The following is an 18,790-nucleotide window of genomic DNA, read 5'->3' on the forward strand; positions in this document are numbered from 1 at the left end:
GATAGGGTATGAGGTCGGGGCTTTGGTTTGGCCATTTCAAAACATTGACTGTGTTGTCCTCAAACCATTTCTTGACCATTTTGGGCTGTATGTTTGTGGATCTATCCAGTTGGAAGATCCACTGTGGCCCCAGACCAAGCTTTGCCGCTGACTGTCGGATGTTCTCTTGGAGGGTACTGATGTACTGTTCCTTCCTCATGATACCATCCACCTTAACGAGGTTACCGGTCCCACTCGCTGAGAAACAGCCCCACAGCATTATGCTTCCTCCTCCATGCTTGACAGTTGGCACTGAGTTCTTTGGTTTGAAAGCTTCACCCTTCTTTCGGCAAACATAAGCGACATCTCTGTGCCTAAAGAGCTCTATCTTTACCTCATCTGACCATTGAACCGACAACCAAAAGGCCTCTTCTTCATTCAGGTGACCTTTGGCGAAGTCAAGACGCGATCTTGTGTGTTTAGGCTTGAGCAATGGAGTCTTCCGTGGTCGGCGTCCATGGAGTCCTGCCCTGTTCAATGTCCTCTGGAGTGTTTGTCTGGAGATACTGGTTCCTTTGTCACTGACACCCTGCAACATCTCCTTGGTGGTGATACGTGGGTGGACGGTGGCGGCCCGAGCCAATTTTCTGGCAAGTCTGTCTGACACTTTGGGCTTCCTTCCAGGTCTTTTAAGGTTCTTCACTGTGTGGAATGCCTCAAACTTCTTTACAATACTCTGGACTGTGGCTGCATGGACTTGAAAACACTTGGATATTGCTTTGTAACCCAAACTGTTCTTGTGCGCCTCCACAATACGGGATCTTAGGTCCTCACTCAGTTCTTTCTGCTTGACCATGGTGTCGAGTCTGGCATTGATGATGAACTGACAGTGGTCTCACCAATACTCCTTAATTTGTAGGGCCAGTGAACTTTCTGGTGACCAATATTCACTTTCAATTGTTAATTAATTAATTGGACACACCTATGGAGTGAAAAAGTACCTGAACCAGGAAAAATATTTACCTTTGTACTTCAGAAGGACAAGGGTATGAATGCATTTGAACAGGGGTGAAAATAGAAATACTATAACAAATGACATAATCCTCATCTGCCCAATTACAATAGGTCTGATAATTTACTGTCATCATCGTCACAAACTGTACGAGGGTGAATTTTTTAAATCGTCTCTTTTTTGTCTTCATGAACGACACGTGTTATCCATAGTTGACAGGTGGGCGGGATGTAACGGAGACAACAAGGGACAGACGTAACGCTACACTAGAGAGATTAGAGTTTGGAGAATTCATACAAAACTATCATGAAATAGCAAACAGATGTTTGAATTAGTTTTACCTAGTGTTGTAGTCAAGGTCTTCCTCACAGAGACCAAGACAAAGCAGAGATCAGACTGAGACCATAAATACGAAAAACCATCATCATGTGTTGAGGGGGCGCGTCACTCACTTTGACTGTAACACCGGGAAGGTTTCTGCAGCAACTGAGGGATAAAAATCAAGTCCTGAATGAAAGTTTAAATTCTTTTAGAAATGTGTGTTTACCTTGTAATCACAGTAATGACGGGAACAAATAGCCTGGTACAATAGAGCCACACCTAAACAGTCCAATAAGGAGAGTGGTAGTGTCTGAAACAGTGAACACTTTTCTATATGAGACACATCTCTACCCATGTGCAGCTGTAACTCTGACTTTTTAGAAGACTAACATCCCTCCAATAAAGCCTTCATTGTTTCAGTCCAATCAGTAAAAGTCTTTAAAACAAGACGTCTTCTGTCTTTTTACTCTCCACTGAAAGTCTGTTTAAAACAATCGCTCTTTAATTTCATGTCATTTTATTATTCAGACAGTTTGTTCCTTTGATTTTCTCATGCAGTGTCTTCCACATATCAGCAGCATAAAGACGTATTCTTTGTCTCTTATTTTTGCTCTGATAATATTTCCTTCAGTGTTGCCTTGTTTTTAGATGATTATACTTCCTGTTTTAAAGATACCTCATTGGACAGTTTTACATTTGGAGGGAAAGAAACTGACAGAGAAATGTTTACAGACGAATCATAGATTTATTTTCAAAGAAGTTCAAATCTTTACATCATCACAAATAGTCGATGGTTAGCGATACAGCACAGATAAGAGAACAAAAGTCATCACTAGCACTGACAGCCTTCATGACTTAAAGGTCACATATTCTCCTCTTCAGGTTAAATCAGTGTCAGAGCTCCTCTAAACATGTGTGTGAAGTGTGTTGTTGTAAATCCACTCTGATCCTGTATTTGATCATGTCTATAAACCCCTCTATTTCAGCCCTGCTCAGAACAGGCTGTTTCTGTGTCTGTAGCTTTAAATATGTAAATGAGCTGTGTCTGACCACGCCCCCTCTCTGGAAGCAACATAGCGCCTTTCTGAATAATTAAAGACGCTTAACAAAGATGAACAAGAAAACAATGAAAACATCACAAAGAATAAATAATCTGAGAGAAGGAGGAAACTTCTGTTCACCTTTTTTTCTTTTGAAGACGAGTTAGAGAAGCAAGCGTGCGTGTAATGGTGAAAGGTGAACAGAATGACTACACACAGGTCCATGTCTGCTGTGGATTCAAGGAAAACGAGGGAGCTCAAAGAGACAGGTCAGAGGAAGGTCCCACGTCCACATATGATATTCAAATCTAAAAAGTCCAGAAATGTGTCTTTACTCTTTTTGTTAAAGTATCGTAGTATGTGTGAAAAGTAAAATCAACTTTCTGTAGAAACATGAAAAAAAAACACAGATGTGAACACATTATCCCCTGATGACTTCTGTCTACTTCAGTTTACACAACTCAGCAGAGGCTCCAAAGATATCAAACCTGAGTCCAGCATGTAGAGGCTGAGTGAATGTGGTCTGGACTCTGTGGAGGAGAGTCATGGTTTCAGAGATGCTGTAGAAGGACAGAATACCTGCTGTGTGATCCAGGTACACTCCTACTCTGGAGGACCGAGGACCTGAGACAGGAGTCCAGACATTGTTGTACCAAAAGTTATAACTGTTGTTGTTACAAACTAACATCCAAGATCTGTCATTACGTCCAAACCCACATTCAAGTGAGTTCCCTTCTCTGCTGATATTCTTGTATGTGACTGCTAAATAAACTCTTCCTCTCCACTCCACCTCCCAGTAACAACGTCCAGTCAGACTCTCTTTACTCAGGACCTGCCAACAATCAGTGAATCTGTCTGGGTGACGAGAATAAGACTGTTCTTCACTCATTAATGTTACTTTTCTGTTCTCATCAGATAATAACAGCCATGTGTTTGCTGTGTTTGGATCCAGTGTGATGTCACATGAATATCTTAAGAATTCAGCTCTGGTCTTGGGCTCTGGTTCTGGTTCTGGTTCTGGTTGTGACAGTAAAACATCTACTTTAGTCAGTGTCTGTGAGATGCTTGTCCATTTGTCTGTCAGGACGTCCTGTAGTTTATCTCTGACTTCTGACACAGCTGCTGTCACGTCCTCAAAGTACCTCAGAGGACGGATCTTGATGCTGGATGAGTGTGTAGATTCACTGAGTGCTGACACTGAGGGGTAGTCCTGTAGAAACTGGTTGTGATCTTGTGTGTGTGAGAGCTTCTCCAGTTCAGCGTCTTTCCTCTTCAGCTCAGTGATCTCCTGCTCCAGCTTCTCCTGACGCTCTCTGACTCGACTCACTTCAGTTTGCTGCTGGGATCTGACCTGCTGCGTCACATCAGAGCGTCTTTTCTCCATGAGACGGATCAGCTCAGTGAACATCTTCTCACTGTTCCCCACTGTTTTATCAGCAGAGCCATTGATAGCCTCCACCTCCTGATGGAGCAGCTTCACATCTTTCTCTCCGTCCTGGATTCTCTGCTGGATGTTTTGTCGACTCACCTCGAGCTCTCTCTGCTTCTCGCTCCTTTCTGCTGCAGCTGAGACTGTGTCGTGACCTTTGTGTTCGTCCATTAAACAGAGATAACAGATAGACTGCTGATCAGTGCGACAAAATACTTTCATCTCCTCATCATGACGAGAGCAGACGTTCTCCTGCAGCTTCTTGGAGGGCTCCACCAGCTTGTGTTTCTTAAAGGCAGGTAGTTCATAATGAGGCTGGAGGTGATTCTGACAGTAAGAGGCCAGACACTGCAGACAGGACTTACAGGCTTTCAGTTTCCTCCCGGTGCAGACATCACAGGCCACATCTTCAGGTCCAGCATAGCAGAGATCAGCAGGAGCAGCTTGGAGTCCAGTCTTCTTCAGCTCCTCCACTAAAACTGCTAACATGGTGTTTTTCACCAGGACAGGCCTCGGTGTGAAGTCCTGTCTGCACTGAGGGCAGCTGTAGACTCTCTTCTCATCCTGTGTATCCCAGTGGTTTTTAATACACTTCATACAGTAACTGTGTCCACAGGGAATAGTCACCGGATCCTTCAGTAGATCCAGACAGATGGAACAAGAGAAAGCCTCCCGGTCTAGCTGAACTCCTTTCTGTGCCATTTCTCCTCTCGGTAACAACGACTGTCTGAGTTTCACTTCCTGAGAAATCAAACTAGTTTGACCTCTGATCTACACAGCATGTGTTTGTTCACAGTCTGCTCTCGCACATGTTGGTTACACCCATCCTCAAACATTAGATCTGATGTGGAGAGAAGGAGGAAATACACGTCAGAGTGGAGCTGGCTGTGTGTGAGAGCAGGAAGAAGAGGGAGGTGTTAACAAGCTGTGACTCATGTTTCATGCCTCTGATAGGGCCGATTCTCAACATGAATACATAACCACTCTCTGTCTCATGGACGCAAACTCTATAAGCAAACATGTAAAAAAAACTGTAGTCCCACATTTCTATCATGTAAAAAGAAGTGAATAAAACACAGAGAATAACTGAACAGGTTCTACAACTACAGTCAGAACGGAGCGACCTGTGAGCACCAGCATTACAAGCTGTCAAAACCTGAGAGACCACAGGGAGGCGTCAGAGAGCCACTGAACTTTATCTCCATTGGAAGATGTGTTTTCACTCACTGCTGGTTCACATACTGTATTTACATGAAATACATTGAGCTGACCTTTGCTCCTTGTTTTTGTCTGTCAGATGTTCAAAGTGATGACTGAAGCAGATTATTGATATTGTCTTGAGACAAACTTCACCTCAGATTGAAGTCATGATCCTGTTTCAAATACAAACCTACTGACTCCTACTGCTGCTTTAATGTACAAAGACTCCTCTTAAAACAGTCGGCTTGATTTTAAGTAATGAAAGAATTTGGATATGTGGTAAAAGTATTACACTGACCAAAGATCATTTTAAATGACCTCATACTAACAGTGAGATGTTTTCAGACCACTCACTGACCAGTTACTAGCTGTAAACATAATTATCATTCTAACAAAGTTTTTGATTTGACCAAGAGCCGACCCTCAGTGTTGACATATGAAGCCAATGTTGAAGTTCAAAATCCTGCAGTCCGTCCAGGGTCCACTGGAGGCTGGATCCAGGAACACCAGAAGTCACATACACAACACATGCAACAAATAATGTTTTTACAGCCTGATTAAACATGTTTACAGCCTGCTACAAAAAAACAACTAAATAGGTCTGATAATTTACTGTCATCAACTTTTTATTTATTTATTAATTTTCAAACAATAGAACATCAACAATACAAACCAAATACACTGAACACACAGAGCAACCCTCCCCATCCCACCTCCCCAACTCCCACGGAGCACACAGACCAACATAGAAATGTTTGCAAAATCAAAATCAAAGCACTTGAATAGAATAAAGTAATAAACAGGATGACAAGTCAGACATACAGTGCTACCACAGATGCCACCTTAAAAATATAATTGTTTTCGCTGTCGTCATGCCAGCCAACCAGAGTTTACGTTTTACCGTAGTGATCTGGAACCTGGAGTCATCATTTAAAAGGAGTAGTGCCGGTTCCAGTGGGAGTCTCCTCCCTATCAGATCAGACACCTTATCCACAACTTTAACCCAGAACCTTTGCACATCTGGACACTCCCACAAGACATTGCATTAATGTACCCAGAACACCCTGATGACAGAATGTGCAGTAGGGATTGGGGGCCAAGCCCATCAGATGCCTCTTACGTGGAGTTACGTAGGTCCTATGACAGATTTTGTGGTGGATTAACTGGTGATTTGGATTTTTAGACGATCGAAAGACATTTCCCCATACAGAATCCCAGTCAATGGTCTCTGTTCCTAGATGTATATCTGCCTCCCATGAACTGCATGTGGATGATTCTGTAGGGGTGTGTGACATGAGATTATTATAAATATAGGAGACCATGTTGAGCCCATAGTTGTGAGATGAATGGTATGCCCCCTGCCAGTCAATTGGAGTTATGCCAGATAGGGGAGTGTTTGTGCCATTTTGGTTTATACCCCATATACTTCTCCACATTCACCATAATTTGTGTTATATACGATACTATTGGTCCAAATTGAGAGTAACATTTCTTATGTTTGAGTCCAGAGAAAGCTACATCTTGAAGTCTTAAAGGATGAACCAGCTCCTGTTCTAATGTTTTCCAGGGAGAAGTAACTTCTGCATCAAACCAGTGTTTCAAGGAACGTAATACAAATGCCCAGTGGTACAGCTTAAAGTTTGGGGAAGCCCATCCACCCTGGAGTTTGTCCCGTTGCAACGTTGACCATTTGATGCGAGGCCTCTTTCCATTCCAAATGAACTTTTTAAGCTTGGAGTCGAGTTTCTGCCAAAACCCTGTCGGAGTTGGTAAAGGGAGCAAAGAGCTTATAAAATGTATGCGCGCAAGCACATTCATTTTGATTGTGGCTATGCGGACGGGCATTGACAAAGGGAGTGCTGTCCACCTCTCAAGGTCATTCTCAACTTTCTTCATAATGGACTACTAATTATTTCTCGCTATTGCCTGGATACAGGGATTGATCTCTATACATAAATATACCGCCTTCTGAGCCCTGGTATAGGAGATTGGGTGTACAAACTCTTCGGATCTGTATTCAACAGTAGTAGAATGGACTTGGAGTTGTTAATCTTATAACCAGATAATGTACCAAAGTGTTCAATGATTTTCAACACATTTGGGAGGGACTGTTGCAGGTTAGAAAGGTAAACAAGTGTGTCGTCGGCGTACATTGAAATGGAGTGTGATGTAGACTCTATTTTAATTGGAGCAACTTATTGACTTTGTCGCATGTATTGGGCTAACGGTTCCAGTGACAAATTGAAAATGGAGGGAGATGCTGGACACCCCTGTCTAGAGCCGCGGCCTATATCGAAGAGACCAGAGACTTGCCCAGCTGTGACAACCCTAGCAGAGGTATTAGAATATAGAACCTGTATCATTTTTATAACATTTGGGCCGAAATTAAATTTTCTCAAGACTGTCCACAAATATCCCCATTCCAGGCGATCAAAAGCTTTCTCCGCATTGAGAAATAGGAGTCCACCCGGTGAGCCTGTCTTTTGAGCATCAGCAATAACATGCAAAAGCCGGCGGACATTATCTGATGCCAGTCGTCCTTTGAGGAAGTGGGTTTGGTCCGACTTTGGAGTAAATTTTGATATCCGCATTAATTAGCGATATAGGGCGGTAATTATAACAACTTTGGGGATCTTTGCCAGGCTTATGAAGCACTGAAATAAGTGCTGTGTTAAGATCCTTGTGGAAATATTCCTTTCTTATAGCGGAGTTAATAGTGTCTAACCACATCGGACCTACAATATTCATACTTCTAAATATAGCTCAGCAGGGATCAAATTGGCTCTTTTTTGTCTTCATGAACGACACGTGTTATCCATAGTTAGGCATGTAGCTGACATGATTGACAGGTGGGCGGGATGTAACGGAGACAACAAGGGACAGACGTAACGCTACACTAGAGAGATTAGAGTTTGGAGAATTCATACAAAACTATCATGAAATAGCAAACAGATGTTTGAATTAGTTTTACCTCGTGTTGTAGTCAAGATCTTCCTAACAGAGACCAAGACAAAGCAGAGATAAGACTGACACCATAAATATGAAAAACCATCATCATGTGTTGAGGGGGCGCGTCACTCACTTTGACTGTAACACCGGGAAGGTTTCTGCAGCAACTGAAGGATAAAAATCAAGTCATGAATGAAAGTTTAAATTCTTTTAGAAATGTGTGTTTACCTTGTAATCACAGTAATGACGGGAACAAATAGCCTGGTACAATAGAGCCACACCTAAACAGTCCAATAAGGAGAGTGGTAGTGTCTGAAACAGTGAACACTTTTCTATATGAGACACATCTCTACCCATGTGCAGCTGTAACTCTGACTTTTTAGAAGACTAACATCCCTCCAATAAACCCTTCATTGTTTCAGTCCAATCAGTAAAAGTCTTTAAAACAAGACGTCTTCTGTCTTTTTACTCTCCACTGAAAGTCTGTTTAAAACAATCGCTCTTTCATTTCATGTCATTTTATTATTCAGACAGTTTGTTCCTTTGATTTTCTCATGCAGTGTCTTCCACATATCAGCAGCATAAAGACGTATTCTTTGTCTCTTATTTTTGATCTGATAATATTTCCTTCAGTGTTGCGTTGTTTTTAGATGATTATACTTCATGTTTTAAAGATACCTCATTGGACAGTTTTACATTTGGAGGGAAAGAAACTGACAGAGAAATGTTTACAGATGAATCATAGATTTATTTTCAAAGAAGTTCAAATCTTTACATCATTACAAATAGTCGATGGTTAGCGATGTAGCACAGATAAGAGAACAAAAGTCATCACTAGCACTGACAGCCTTCATGACTTAAAGGTCACATATTCTCCTCTTCAGGTTAAATCAGTGTCAGAGCTCCTCTAAACATGTGTGTGAAGTGTGTTGTTGTAAATCCACTCTGATCCTGTATTTGATCATGTCTATAAACCCCTCTATTTCAGCCCTGCTTAGAACAGGCTGTTTCTGTGTCTGTAGCTTTAAATATGTAAATGAGCTGTGTCTGACCACGCCCCCTCTCTGGAAGCAACATAGCGCCTTTCTGAATAATTAAAGACGCTTAACAAAGATGAACAAGAAAACAATGAAAACATCACAAAGAAGAAATAATCTGAGAGAAGGAGGAACTTCTGTTTTTTTCTTTTGAAGACGAGTTAGAGAAGCAAGCGTGCGTGTAATGGTGAAAGGTGAACAGAATGACTACACACAGGTCCATGTCTGCTGTGGATTCAAGGAAAACGAGGGAGCTCAAAGAGACAGGTCAGAGGAAGGTCCCACGTCCACATATGATATTCAAATCTAAAAAGTCCAGAAATGTGTCTTTACTCTTTTTGTTAAAGTATCGTAGTATGTGTGAAAAGTAAAATCAACTTTCTGTAGAAACATGAAAAAAAACACAGATGTGAACACATTATCCCCTGATGACTTCTGTCTACTTCAGTTTACACAACTCAGCAGAGTCTCCAAAGATATCAAACCCAAGTCCAGCATGTAGAGGCTGAGTGAATGTGGTCTGGACTCTGTGGAGGAGAGTCATGGTTTCAGAGATGCTGTAGAAGGACAGAATACCTGCTGTGTGATCCAGGTACACTCCTACTCTGGAGGACCGAGGACCTGAGACAGGAGTGCTGACATCGTTGTACCAAAAGTTATAACTGTTGTCACAATCTAACATCCAAGATTTGTCATTATATCCAAACACACATTCAACTGAGCCCCCTGCTCTGCTGATATTCTTGTATGTGACTGCTACATTAACTCCTCCTCTCCTCTCCACCTCCCAGTAACAACGTCCAGTCAGACTCTCTTTACTCAGGACCTGATGATAACCAGTGAATCTGTCTGGGTGACTAGAATAATACTGATGTTCTCTCATGAATGTTACTTTTCTGTTCCCATCAGATAATAACAGCTCTGTCTGTGCTGTTTTTGGATCCAGTGTGATGTCACATGAATATCTTAAGAACTCAGCTCTGGTCTTGGGCTCTGGTTCTGGTTCTGGTTCTGGTTGTGACAGTAAAACATCCACTTTAGTCAGTGTCTGTGAGATGTTTGTCCATTTGTCTGTCAGGACGTCCTGTAGTTTATCTCTGACTTCTGACACAGCTGCTGTCACGTCCTCAAAGTACCTCAGAGGACGGATCTTGATGCTGGATGAGTGTGTAGATTCACTGAGTGCTGACACTGAGGGGTAGTCCTGTAGAAACTGGTTGTGATCTTGTGTGTGTGACAGCTTCTCCAGTTCAGCGTCTTTCCTCTTCAGCTCAGTGATCTCCTGCTCCAGCTTCTCCTGACGCTCTCTGACTCGACTCACTTCAGTTTGCTGCTGGGATCTGACCTGCTGCGTCACATCAGAGCGTCTTTTCTCCATGAAACGGATCAGCTCAGTGAACATGTTCTCACTGTTCCCCACTGTTTTATCAGCAGAGCCATTGATAGCCTCCACCTCCTGTTGGAGCAGCTTCACATCTTTCTCTCCGTCCTGGATTCTCTGCTGGATGTTTTGTCGACTCACCTTGAGCTCTCTCTGCTTCTCGATCCTTGCTGCTACAGCAGGGACTGTGTCATGACCTTTGTGTTCGGCCATTAAACAGAGGAGACAGATAGACTGCTGATCAGTGCGACAAAATACTTTCATTTCCTCATTATGCCGAGAGCAGACGTTCTCCTGGAGCGTCTTGGAGGGCTCCATCAGCTTGTGTTTCTTAAATGGAGGTGCTTTAAAATGAGGCTGGAGGTGTTTCTCACAGTAAGAGGCCAGACACTGCAGACAGGACTTACAGGCTTTCAGTTTCCTCCCGGTGCAGACATCACAGGCCACATCTTCAGGTCCAGCATAGCAGAGATCAACAGGAGCAGCTTGGAGTCCAGTCTTCTTCAGCTCCTCCACTAAATCTGCTAACATGGTGCTTTTCACCAGGACAGGCCTCGGTGTGAAGTCCTGTCTGCACTGAGGGCAGCTGTAGACTCTCTTCTCATTCTGTTTGTCCCAGTGTTTTTTAATACACTTCATGCAGTAGCTGTGTCCACAGGGAATAGTCACCGGATCCTTCAGTAGATCCAGACAGATGGAACAAGAGAAAGCCTCCCGGTCTAGCTGAACTCCTTTCTGTGCCATTTCTCCTCTCTGTAACAACGACTGTCTGAGTTTCACTTACTGAGAAATCAAACTAGTTTGACCTCTGATCTACACAGCATGTGTTTGTTCACAGTCTGCTCTCGCACATGTTGGTTACACCCATCCTCAAACATTAGATCTGATGTGGAGAGAAGGAGGAAATACACGTCAGAGTGGAGCTGGCTGTGTGTGAGAGCAGGAAGAAGAGGGAGGGGTTAACAAGCTGTGACTCATGTTTCATGCCTCTGATAGGGCCGATTCTCAAGATGAATACATGGAAGCAAACTCTACAAGCAAACATTTAAAAAAAACTGTAGTCCCACATTTCTATCATGTAAAAAGAAGTGAAAAGAACAGAGAGAAAAACTGAACAGGTTCTACAACTACAGTCAGAACGGAGCGACCTGTGAGCACCAGCATTACAAGCTGTCAAAACCTGAGAGACCACAGGGAGGCGTCAGAGAGCCACTAAACTTTATCTCCATTGGAAGATGTGTTTTCACTCACTGCTGGTTCACATACTGTATTTACATGAAATACATTGAGCTGAACTTTGCTCCTTGTGTTTGTCTATCAGATGTTCAAAGTGATGACTGAAGCAGATCATTGATATTGTCTTTAGACATACTTCACCTCAGAAAGATAGATAGATAGATAGATAGATAGATAGATAGATAGATAGATAGATAGATAGATAGATAGATAGATAGATAGATAGATAGATAGATAGATACTTTATTGATCCCGAGGGGAATTCAAGGCATCCAGTAGCAGTATACAGACAGGCAGGACACAAGACATTAGTTACAATACACACCCGCTGTCCCCCCTCCCCTCTGTATACAATAATCCCCCAGACAAGATTTAGCAGCCCCTATGTGACTAAGAGTAAACATAATTACAAGTTAAGCCTGTGCAGTTAGCATTAGCATTAGACTTAAAACTTATATAGTATAATGTACATAACCTGTGAAGGAGAGAAAAACATGTGTGCTGGTTAAAAGAGACCTGTAAACAGTTAAAGAGCCTTAGAAACAAAGTGCTGACCTTCTAGAAACTAGTTACATGTGCATGTACAGAGGTGTTTGAGGTAGTGCCAGAGGTGTGAGTACAGTCATTAAACAGTCAATGCAGGGATGCAGACTGGGCCATTAAAGTGCTCAGCAACATAAAGGAGCAGAGATTAGCATTAAGTGTCCAAAACAATAAGGTGAAACCAGGAGTGATTAGGGTGATTGTCATTAAAGTACCCAACTATTGAGGAGCAGATTAGCATTAAGTGTCAAAGTCAATAGAGTGAAACTTGACCTAGTTAGGGTGATCATGTCAACCCTTACAGATGTAGCATAACACAACAGTAGGATTAGTAGTAGTAGATTAAAGTCATGATCCTGTTTCAAAAACAAACCTACTGACTCCTACTACTTCTTTAATGTACAAAGACTCCTCTTAAAACAGTCGGCTTGATTTTAAGTAATGAAAGAATTTGGATATGTGGTAAAAGTACTACACTGACCAAAGATCATTTTAAATGACCTCATACTAACAGTGAGATGTTCTCAGACCACTCACTGACCAGTTACTAGCTGTAAACATAATTATCATTCTAACAAAGTATTTGATTTGACCAAGAGCCAACCCTCAGTGTTGACATATGAAGCCAATGTTGAAGTTCAAAATCCTGCAGTCCGTCCAGGGTCCACTGGAGGCTGGATCCAGGAACACCAGAAGTCACATACACAACACATGCAACAAATAATGTTTTTACAGCCTGATTAAACATGTTTACAGCCTGCTACAAAAAAACAACTAAATAGGTCTGATAATTTACTGTCATCATCGTCACAAACTGTACGAGGGGGAATTTTTTAAATCGTCTCTTTTTTGACTTCATGAACGACACGTGTTATCCATAGTTAGGCATGTAGCTGACATGATTGACAGGTGGGCGGGATGTAACGGAGACAACAAGGGACATACCTCATTGGACAGTTTTACATTTGGAGGGAAAGAAACTGACAGAGAAATGTTTACAGATGAATCATATATTTATTTTCAAAGAAGTTCAAATCTTTACATCATTACAAATAGTCGATGGTTAGCGATACAGCACAGATCAGAGAACAAAAGTCATCACTAGCACTGACAGCCTTCATGACTTAAAGGTCACATATTCTCCTCTTCAGGTTAAATCAGTGTCAGAGTGTCAAATCTAAAAAGTCCAGAAATGTCTTTACTCTTTTTGTTAAAGTATCGTAGTATGTGTGAAAAGTAAAATCAACTTTCTGCAGAAACATGAAAAAAAAACAGATGTGAAAACATTATCCCCTGATGACTTCTGTCTACTTCAGTTTACACAACTCAGCAGAGGCTCCAAAGATATCAAACCCAAGTCCAGCATGTAGAGGCTGAGTGAATGTGGTCTGGACTCTGTGGAGGAGAGTCATGGTTTTAGAGATGTTGTAGAAGGACAGAATACCTGCTCTGTGATCCAGGTACACTCCTACTCTGGAGGACCGAGGACCTGAGACAGCAGTCCTGACATTGTTGTAACAAAAGATATATCTGTTGTTGTCACAATATAACATCCAAGATTTGTCATTATATCCAAACTCACATTCATCTGACCTCCCTGCTCTGCTGATATTCTTGTATGTGACTGCTACATTAACTCCTCCTCTCCTCTCCACCTCCCAGTAACAACGTCCAGTCAGACTCTCTTTACTCAGGACCTGATAAAAACCAGTGAATCTGTCTGGGTGACTAGAATAAGACTGATGTTCTCTCGTTACTGTTACTTTTCTGTTAAAATCAGATAATAACAGACGTGTGTTTGCTGTGTTTGGATCCAGTGTGATGTCACATGAATATTTCAAGAACTCAGCTCTGGTCTTGGGCTCTGGTTCTGGTTCTGGTTCTGGTTCCGGTTGTGACAGTAAAACATCCACTTCAGTCAGTGTCTGTGAGATGTTTGTCCATTTGTCTGTCAGGACGTCCTGTAGTTTATCTCTGACTTCTGACACAGCTGCTGTCACGTCCTCAAAGTACCTCAGAGGACGGATCTTGATGCTGGATGAGTGTGTAGATTCACTGAGTGCTGACACTGAGGGGTAGTCCTGTAGAAACTGGTTGTGATCTTGTGTGTGTGAGAGCTTCTCCAGTTCAGCGTCTTTCCTCTTCAGCTCAGTGATCTCCTGCTCCAGCTTCTCCTGACGCTCTCTGACTCGACTCACTTCAGTTTGCTGCTGGGATCTGACCTGCTGCGTCACATCAGAGCGTCTTTTCTCCATGAGACGGATCAGCTCAGTGAACATCTTCTCACTGTTCCCCACTGTTTTATCAGCAGAGCCATTGATAGCCTCCACCTCCTGTTGGAGCAGCTTCACATCTTTCTCTCCGTCCTGGATTCTCTGCTGGATGTTTTGTCGACTCACCTCGAGCTCTCTCTGCTTCTCGCTCCTTTCTGCTGCAGCTGAGACTGTGTCGTGACCTTTGTGTTCGTCCACAGGGCAGAGATAACAGATAGACTGCTGATCAGTGCGACAGAACATCTTCATCACCTCATCATGACGAGAGCAGACGTTCTCCTGGAGCTTCTTGGAGGGCTTCACCAGCTTGTGTTTCTTAAATGAAGGTACTTGAAAATGAGGCTGGAGGTGATTCTCACAGTAAGAGGCCAGACACTGCAGACAGGACTTACAGGCTTTCAGTTTCCTCCCGGTGCAGACATCACAGGCCACATCTTCAGGTCCAGCATAGCAGAGATCAGCAGGAGCAGCTTGGAGTCCAGTCTTCTCTAGCTCCTCAACTAAATCTGCTAACATGGTGTTTTTCCTCAGGACAGGCCTCGGTGTGAAGTCCTGTCTGCACTGAGGGCAGCTGTAGACTCACCTCTCATCCTGTGTATCCCACTGGTTTTTAATACACTTCATGCAGTAGCTGTGTCCACAGGGAATAGTCACCGGATCCTTCAGTAGATCCAGACAGATGGGACAGCAGAATCTCTCTCGGTCCAGTTGGTTTCCTCTCTGAGCCATTTCTCCCTTCAGTGATGATGATGGTCCAACAGTTCCTCTTTCTCTGGATAGAAACACAGTCAGAGCTCTGATGGACAACAACCGTCTGCTCTTGTTGACTTGCTGCAGTGAATGAGGTTTTTCAGTTCCAGTAATTCACAGTTTAAAGTTCACACCCATCCTCATACCTGCAGGTCTGTGACGGGGAGGGAGGAGAGAAATATTTAAATGGGGTGAAGTTCAGGTTTGACTGCGTTCCACAAAGTGCAGCTTTTTAAAGAGACAGGGTGTGACTCAAAAACAACAAACAGTCGTACTAGTTGGACTTGAGTGAGGACACTGTTTCATTTATTAAGACAAAAGATATTTATAAAGACATGTACACAACACGGTATAAAAAAGAAAACAGATAAATACATAAATGGAGGGTTTCCTTAAGAGCTTTCATATAAATGGGCAGAGTTTGCACCATTTGACCAATCACAGACATTGAGTGGGCTTCTAACAGCAGAGTGGTATTCTTACCAACGTAGAGAAAACCTAAATATTTATAAACTATAAAAGTTGAAAATGTTCTATTGGTATAAGAAACAATGCATCTGGAGACAGCTCAGGTTACTGGACATTATAGCTGATACCACCCTCAGGCCTGACGTGGTCCTGATATCTGAGGAGTCTCAGCAAGTGGTTTGATAACAGGCCCCTCTGCTCTGGAATCATCCACCAGTCAGGGTCCGGGAGGGAAAAACACTCAGCATTAGAAACACTTTATTAATCCCAGGGGGAAATCAGGTTGTTACAGTCACTGTTAAAGACAGAGGAAGACTAAGTCTGCACACCAGAATCTGCTCCATTTAACTTTTATTGGGAATGATCACCACATGTAACGTTTCAGGCCCTCGCCCTTCATCAGACAGGAACAAGTGAGGAGACAAGCTTCCACATATACAAATCCCCCAAGGTCACCTGACAGGTCATGTGGTGGACATATGTAAATCTTCTCATCCCCTTTTATCCCAGTGGCTGTTAATACAGTTCATGCAGTAGCTGTGTCCACAGGGAACAGTCACTGTATCCCTCAGTAGATCCAGACAGATCGAACAAGAAAGGGTTTCCTGTCCCAGCTGAACTCCTTTCTGTGCCATTTCTCCTCTCTGTAACAACGACTGTCTGAGTCTCAACATGTAGATCTGAAGGGGAGGGAACCAGGAAATACAGAGTCAGAGTGGCTGGCTGTGTTTGAGAGCAGGAAGAAGAGGGAGGGTTTAACAAGCTCTGATTGGTTCCAGGAAGAGGAGCTGTGTGTGTGTGTGTGTGTGTGTGTGTGTGTGTGTGTGTGTGTGTGTGTGTGTGTGTGTGAGTGTGAGAGAGAGAGAGAGAGAGAGAGAGAGAGAGAGAGAGAGAGAGAGAGAGAGAGAGAGAGAGAGAGACTTGTTTACAACAGAGAACTTTTATCTTTTAAAAACACTTCTCATTTCAGATTGTAGAAGATGAACTCTTGTTTGAATCGCAGAGTTTGGAGACGGTTTTCTTGTTTCTGAAATAAGCTCTTCTTCAGTCTTTGATAGTAGGTATTTTTATGGATTGCTTCATCTTGATAAATTTGTGGATATATCTTTTAATTGTGTCAACCATGTGAGAGTCATTCTTTTAGGTTTGTGGAGCTGTAATACATACGTGTGTAAGTAATAGATCTCATTACAGTAGCAGCAGAGTTATATTTGGTTTGGAGCCAACTGTCTGTTGTTGTCTGAGAGATTTGGCTTAACATAGATGTTTGACATTTTAGTCCAGGAGATGAGTTCTTCATGTCTTATACAGAGTCAAGTATTTGTGGGCTGTCTTTCTATCAGAATATAAGGAACACTGTGAAGAAGAATACTTTGACCAGTGACTGCAGAGTCCTGGTCCAGCATGCCAGTGATTGTGAGATCCTGGTCAGAACAATGTTAGTGATTGTAAAGTCTTGGTCAAGCATGTTTGAGCAGTTGTCTTTGATAGTTATGTTATTTGACCATGGCTAAATAAATCTAAGATGATCCACAAGTCTGTTTGACAATGTCCTCCTCATTCATTCAACACAGATATAGAAACCTCCACCTTACAGTCCTTAAAGTTCAGTCTGCTAAAATGAGTATCGTATTAATACAGTCCTTTAAGCCTTTTTGATCATTTCAGCAAATGAACAAACAAATTCAACATGTGACCTCATTTTCACAGGTCTGAATCCCCACAGGACATGAATGCACCACATGATCAGGCTCTGCAGCTAACTTGTAGACTGTGATGACTGAATGAATCTGAAAAAAAGGACATTTTAATACATGCTTATTTAGTTTAGTCACAACCATCCTACTTTAAAACTCACATTCTCCTCAAAGTATGAAGTTTGAACTTTTAATAATCAGTGTAAATACTATTCTTCTCACTTTGTAAGACAACCTAAACATCCTGATGTAAACCTAAACATGGATTCAAAGTTCAGTGACGGACACTCTTCAGCTCTGAACATCAACACATGAACAAAGTGAGTTTGACTCTACTTCAGCTTCTTACGAGAGAAGGAGGAAATACACGTCAGAGTGGAGCTGGCTGTGTGTGAGAGCAGGAAGAAGAGGGAGGGGTTAACAAGCTGTGACTCATGTTTCATGCCTCTGATAGGGCCGATTCTCAACATGAATACATAACCACTCTCTGTCTCATGGAAGCAAACTCTATAAGCAAACATGTAAAAAAAACTGTAGTCCCACATTTCTATCATGTAAAAAGAAGTGAATAAAACACAGAGAATAACTGAACAGGTTCTACAACTACAGTCAGAACGGAGCGACCTGTGAGCACCAGCATGACAAGCTGTCAAAACCTGAGAGACCACAGGGAGGCGTCAGAGAGCCACTGAACTTTATCTCCATTGGAAGATGTGTTTTCACTCACTGCTGGTTCACATACTGTATTTACATTAAATACATTGAGCTGACCTTTGCTCCTTGTTTTTGTCTGTCAGATGTTCAAAGTGATGACTGAAGCAGATCATTGATATTGTCTTTAGACATACTTCACCTCAGATTGAAGTCATGATCCTGTTTCAAAAACAAACCTACTGACTCCTACTGCTGCTTTAATGTACAAAGACTCCTCTTAAAACAGTCGGCTTGATTTTAAGTAATGAAAGAATTTGGATATGTGGTAAAAGTATTACACTGACCAAAGATCATTTTAAATGACCTCATACTAACAGTGAGATGTTAGTGAGACCACTCACTGACCAGTTACTAGCTGTAAACATAATTATCATTCTAACAAAGTTTTTGATTTGACCAAGAGCCGACCCTCAGTGTTGACATATGAAGCCAATGTTGAAGTTCAAAATCGTGACGGTGGGATTGAGGGGATCCTCAAAATATTCCTTCCACCGTCTGACTACATCCCCAGTTGAGGTCAGCAGCTCCCCACCTCCACTGTAAACAGTGTTGGTGAAGCACTGCTTCCCCCTCCTGAGGCGACGGACGGTTTGCCAGAATTTCCTCGAGGTCGACCGAAGGTCCTCCTCAATGGCCTCCCCGAACTCCTCCCAGGCCCCAGTTTTTGCCTCCACGACCGCCCGGGCTGCGGAACACCTGGCCTGCTGGTACCCATCAGCTCCCTCAGGAGTCCTATGCGCTAGCAACGCCCAATAGGACTC

General features: G+C 42.6%; 1 protein-coding gene and 1 pseudogene across 2 annotated transcripts; both read right to left on the reverse strand.

Annotated features, from left to right (window-relative positions):
- Positions 1 to 2,794: 2,794 nt before the first annotated feature.
- LOC306826269 (uncharacterized protein) lies at positions 2,795 to 11,092 on the reverse strand (the record flags this gene model as incomplete). Its single annotated transcript, XM_079347469.1, has 3 exons — positions 2,795 to 4,510; positions 8,159 to 8,211; positions 9,421 to 11,092. The coding sequence occupies 3 exons, from the start codon at positions 11,090 to 11,092 to the stop codon at positions 2,795 to 2,797; spliced, it is 3,441 nt and encodes a 1,146-aa protein (XP_079203595.1).
- A 2,342-nt stretch (positions 11,093 to 13,434) lies between these two features.
- LOC306826780 (tripartite motif-containing protein 16-like) lies at positions 13,435 to 15,129 on the reverse strand (annotated as a pseudogene). Its single transcript has one exon. The product of its transcript is annotated as a tripartite motif-containing protein 16-like (transcript).
- Between the last annotated feature and the right edge of the window lie 3,661 nt (positions 15,130 to 18,790).

The sequence above is a fragment of the Symphodus melops genome (assembly GCF_947650265.1).
Source record: "Symphodus melops genome assembly, chromosome: 7".
Lineage (NCBI taxonomy): Eukaryota > Metazoa > Chordata > Actinopteri > Labriformes > Labridae > Symphodus > Symphodus melops.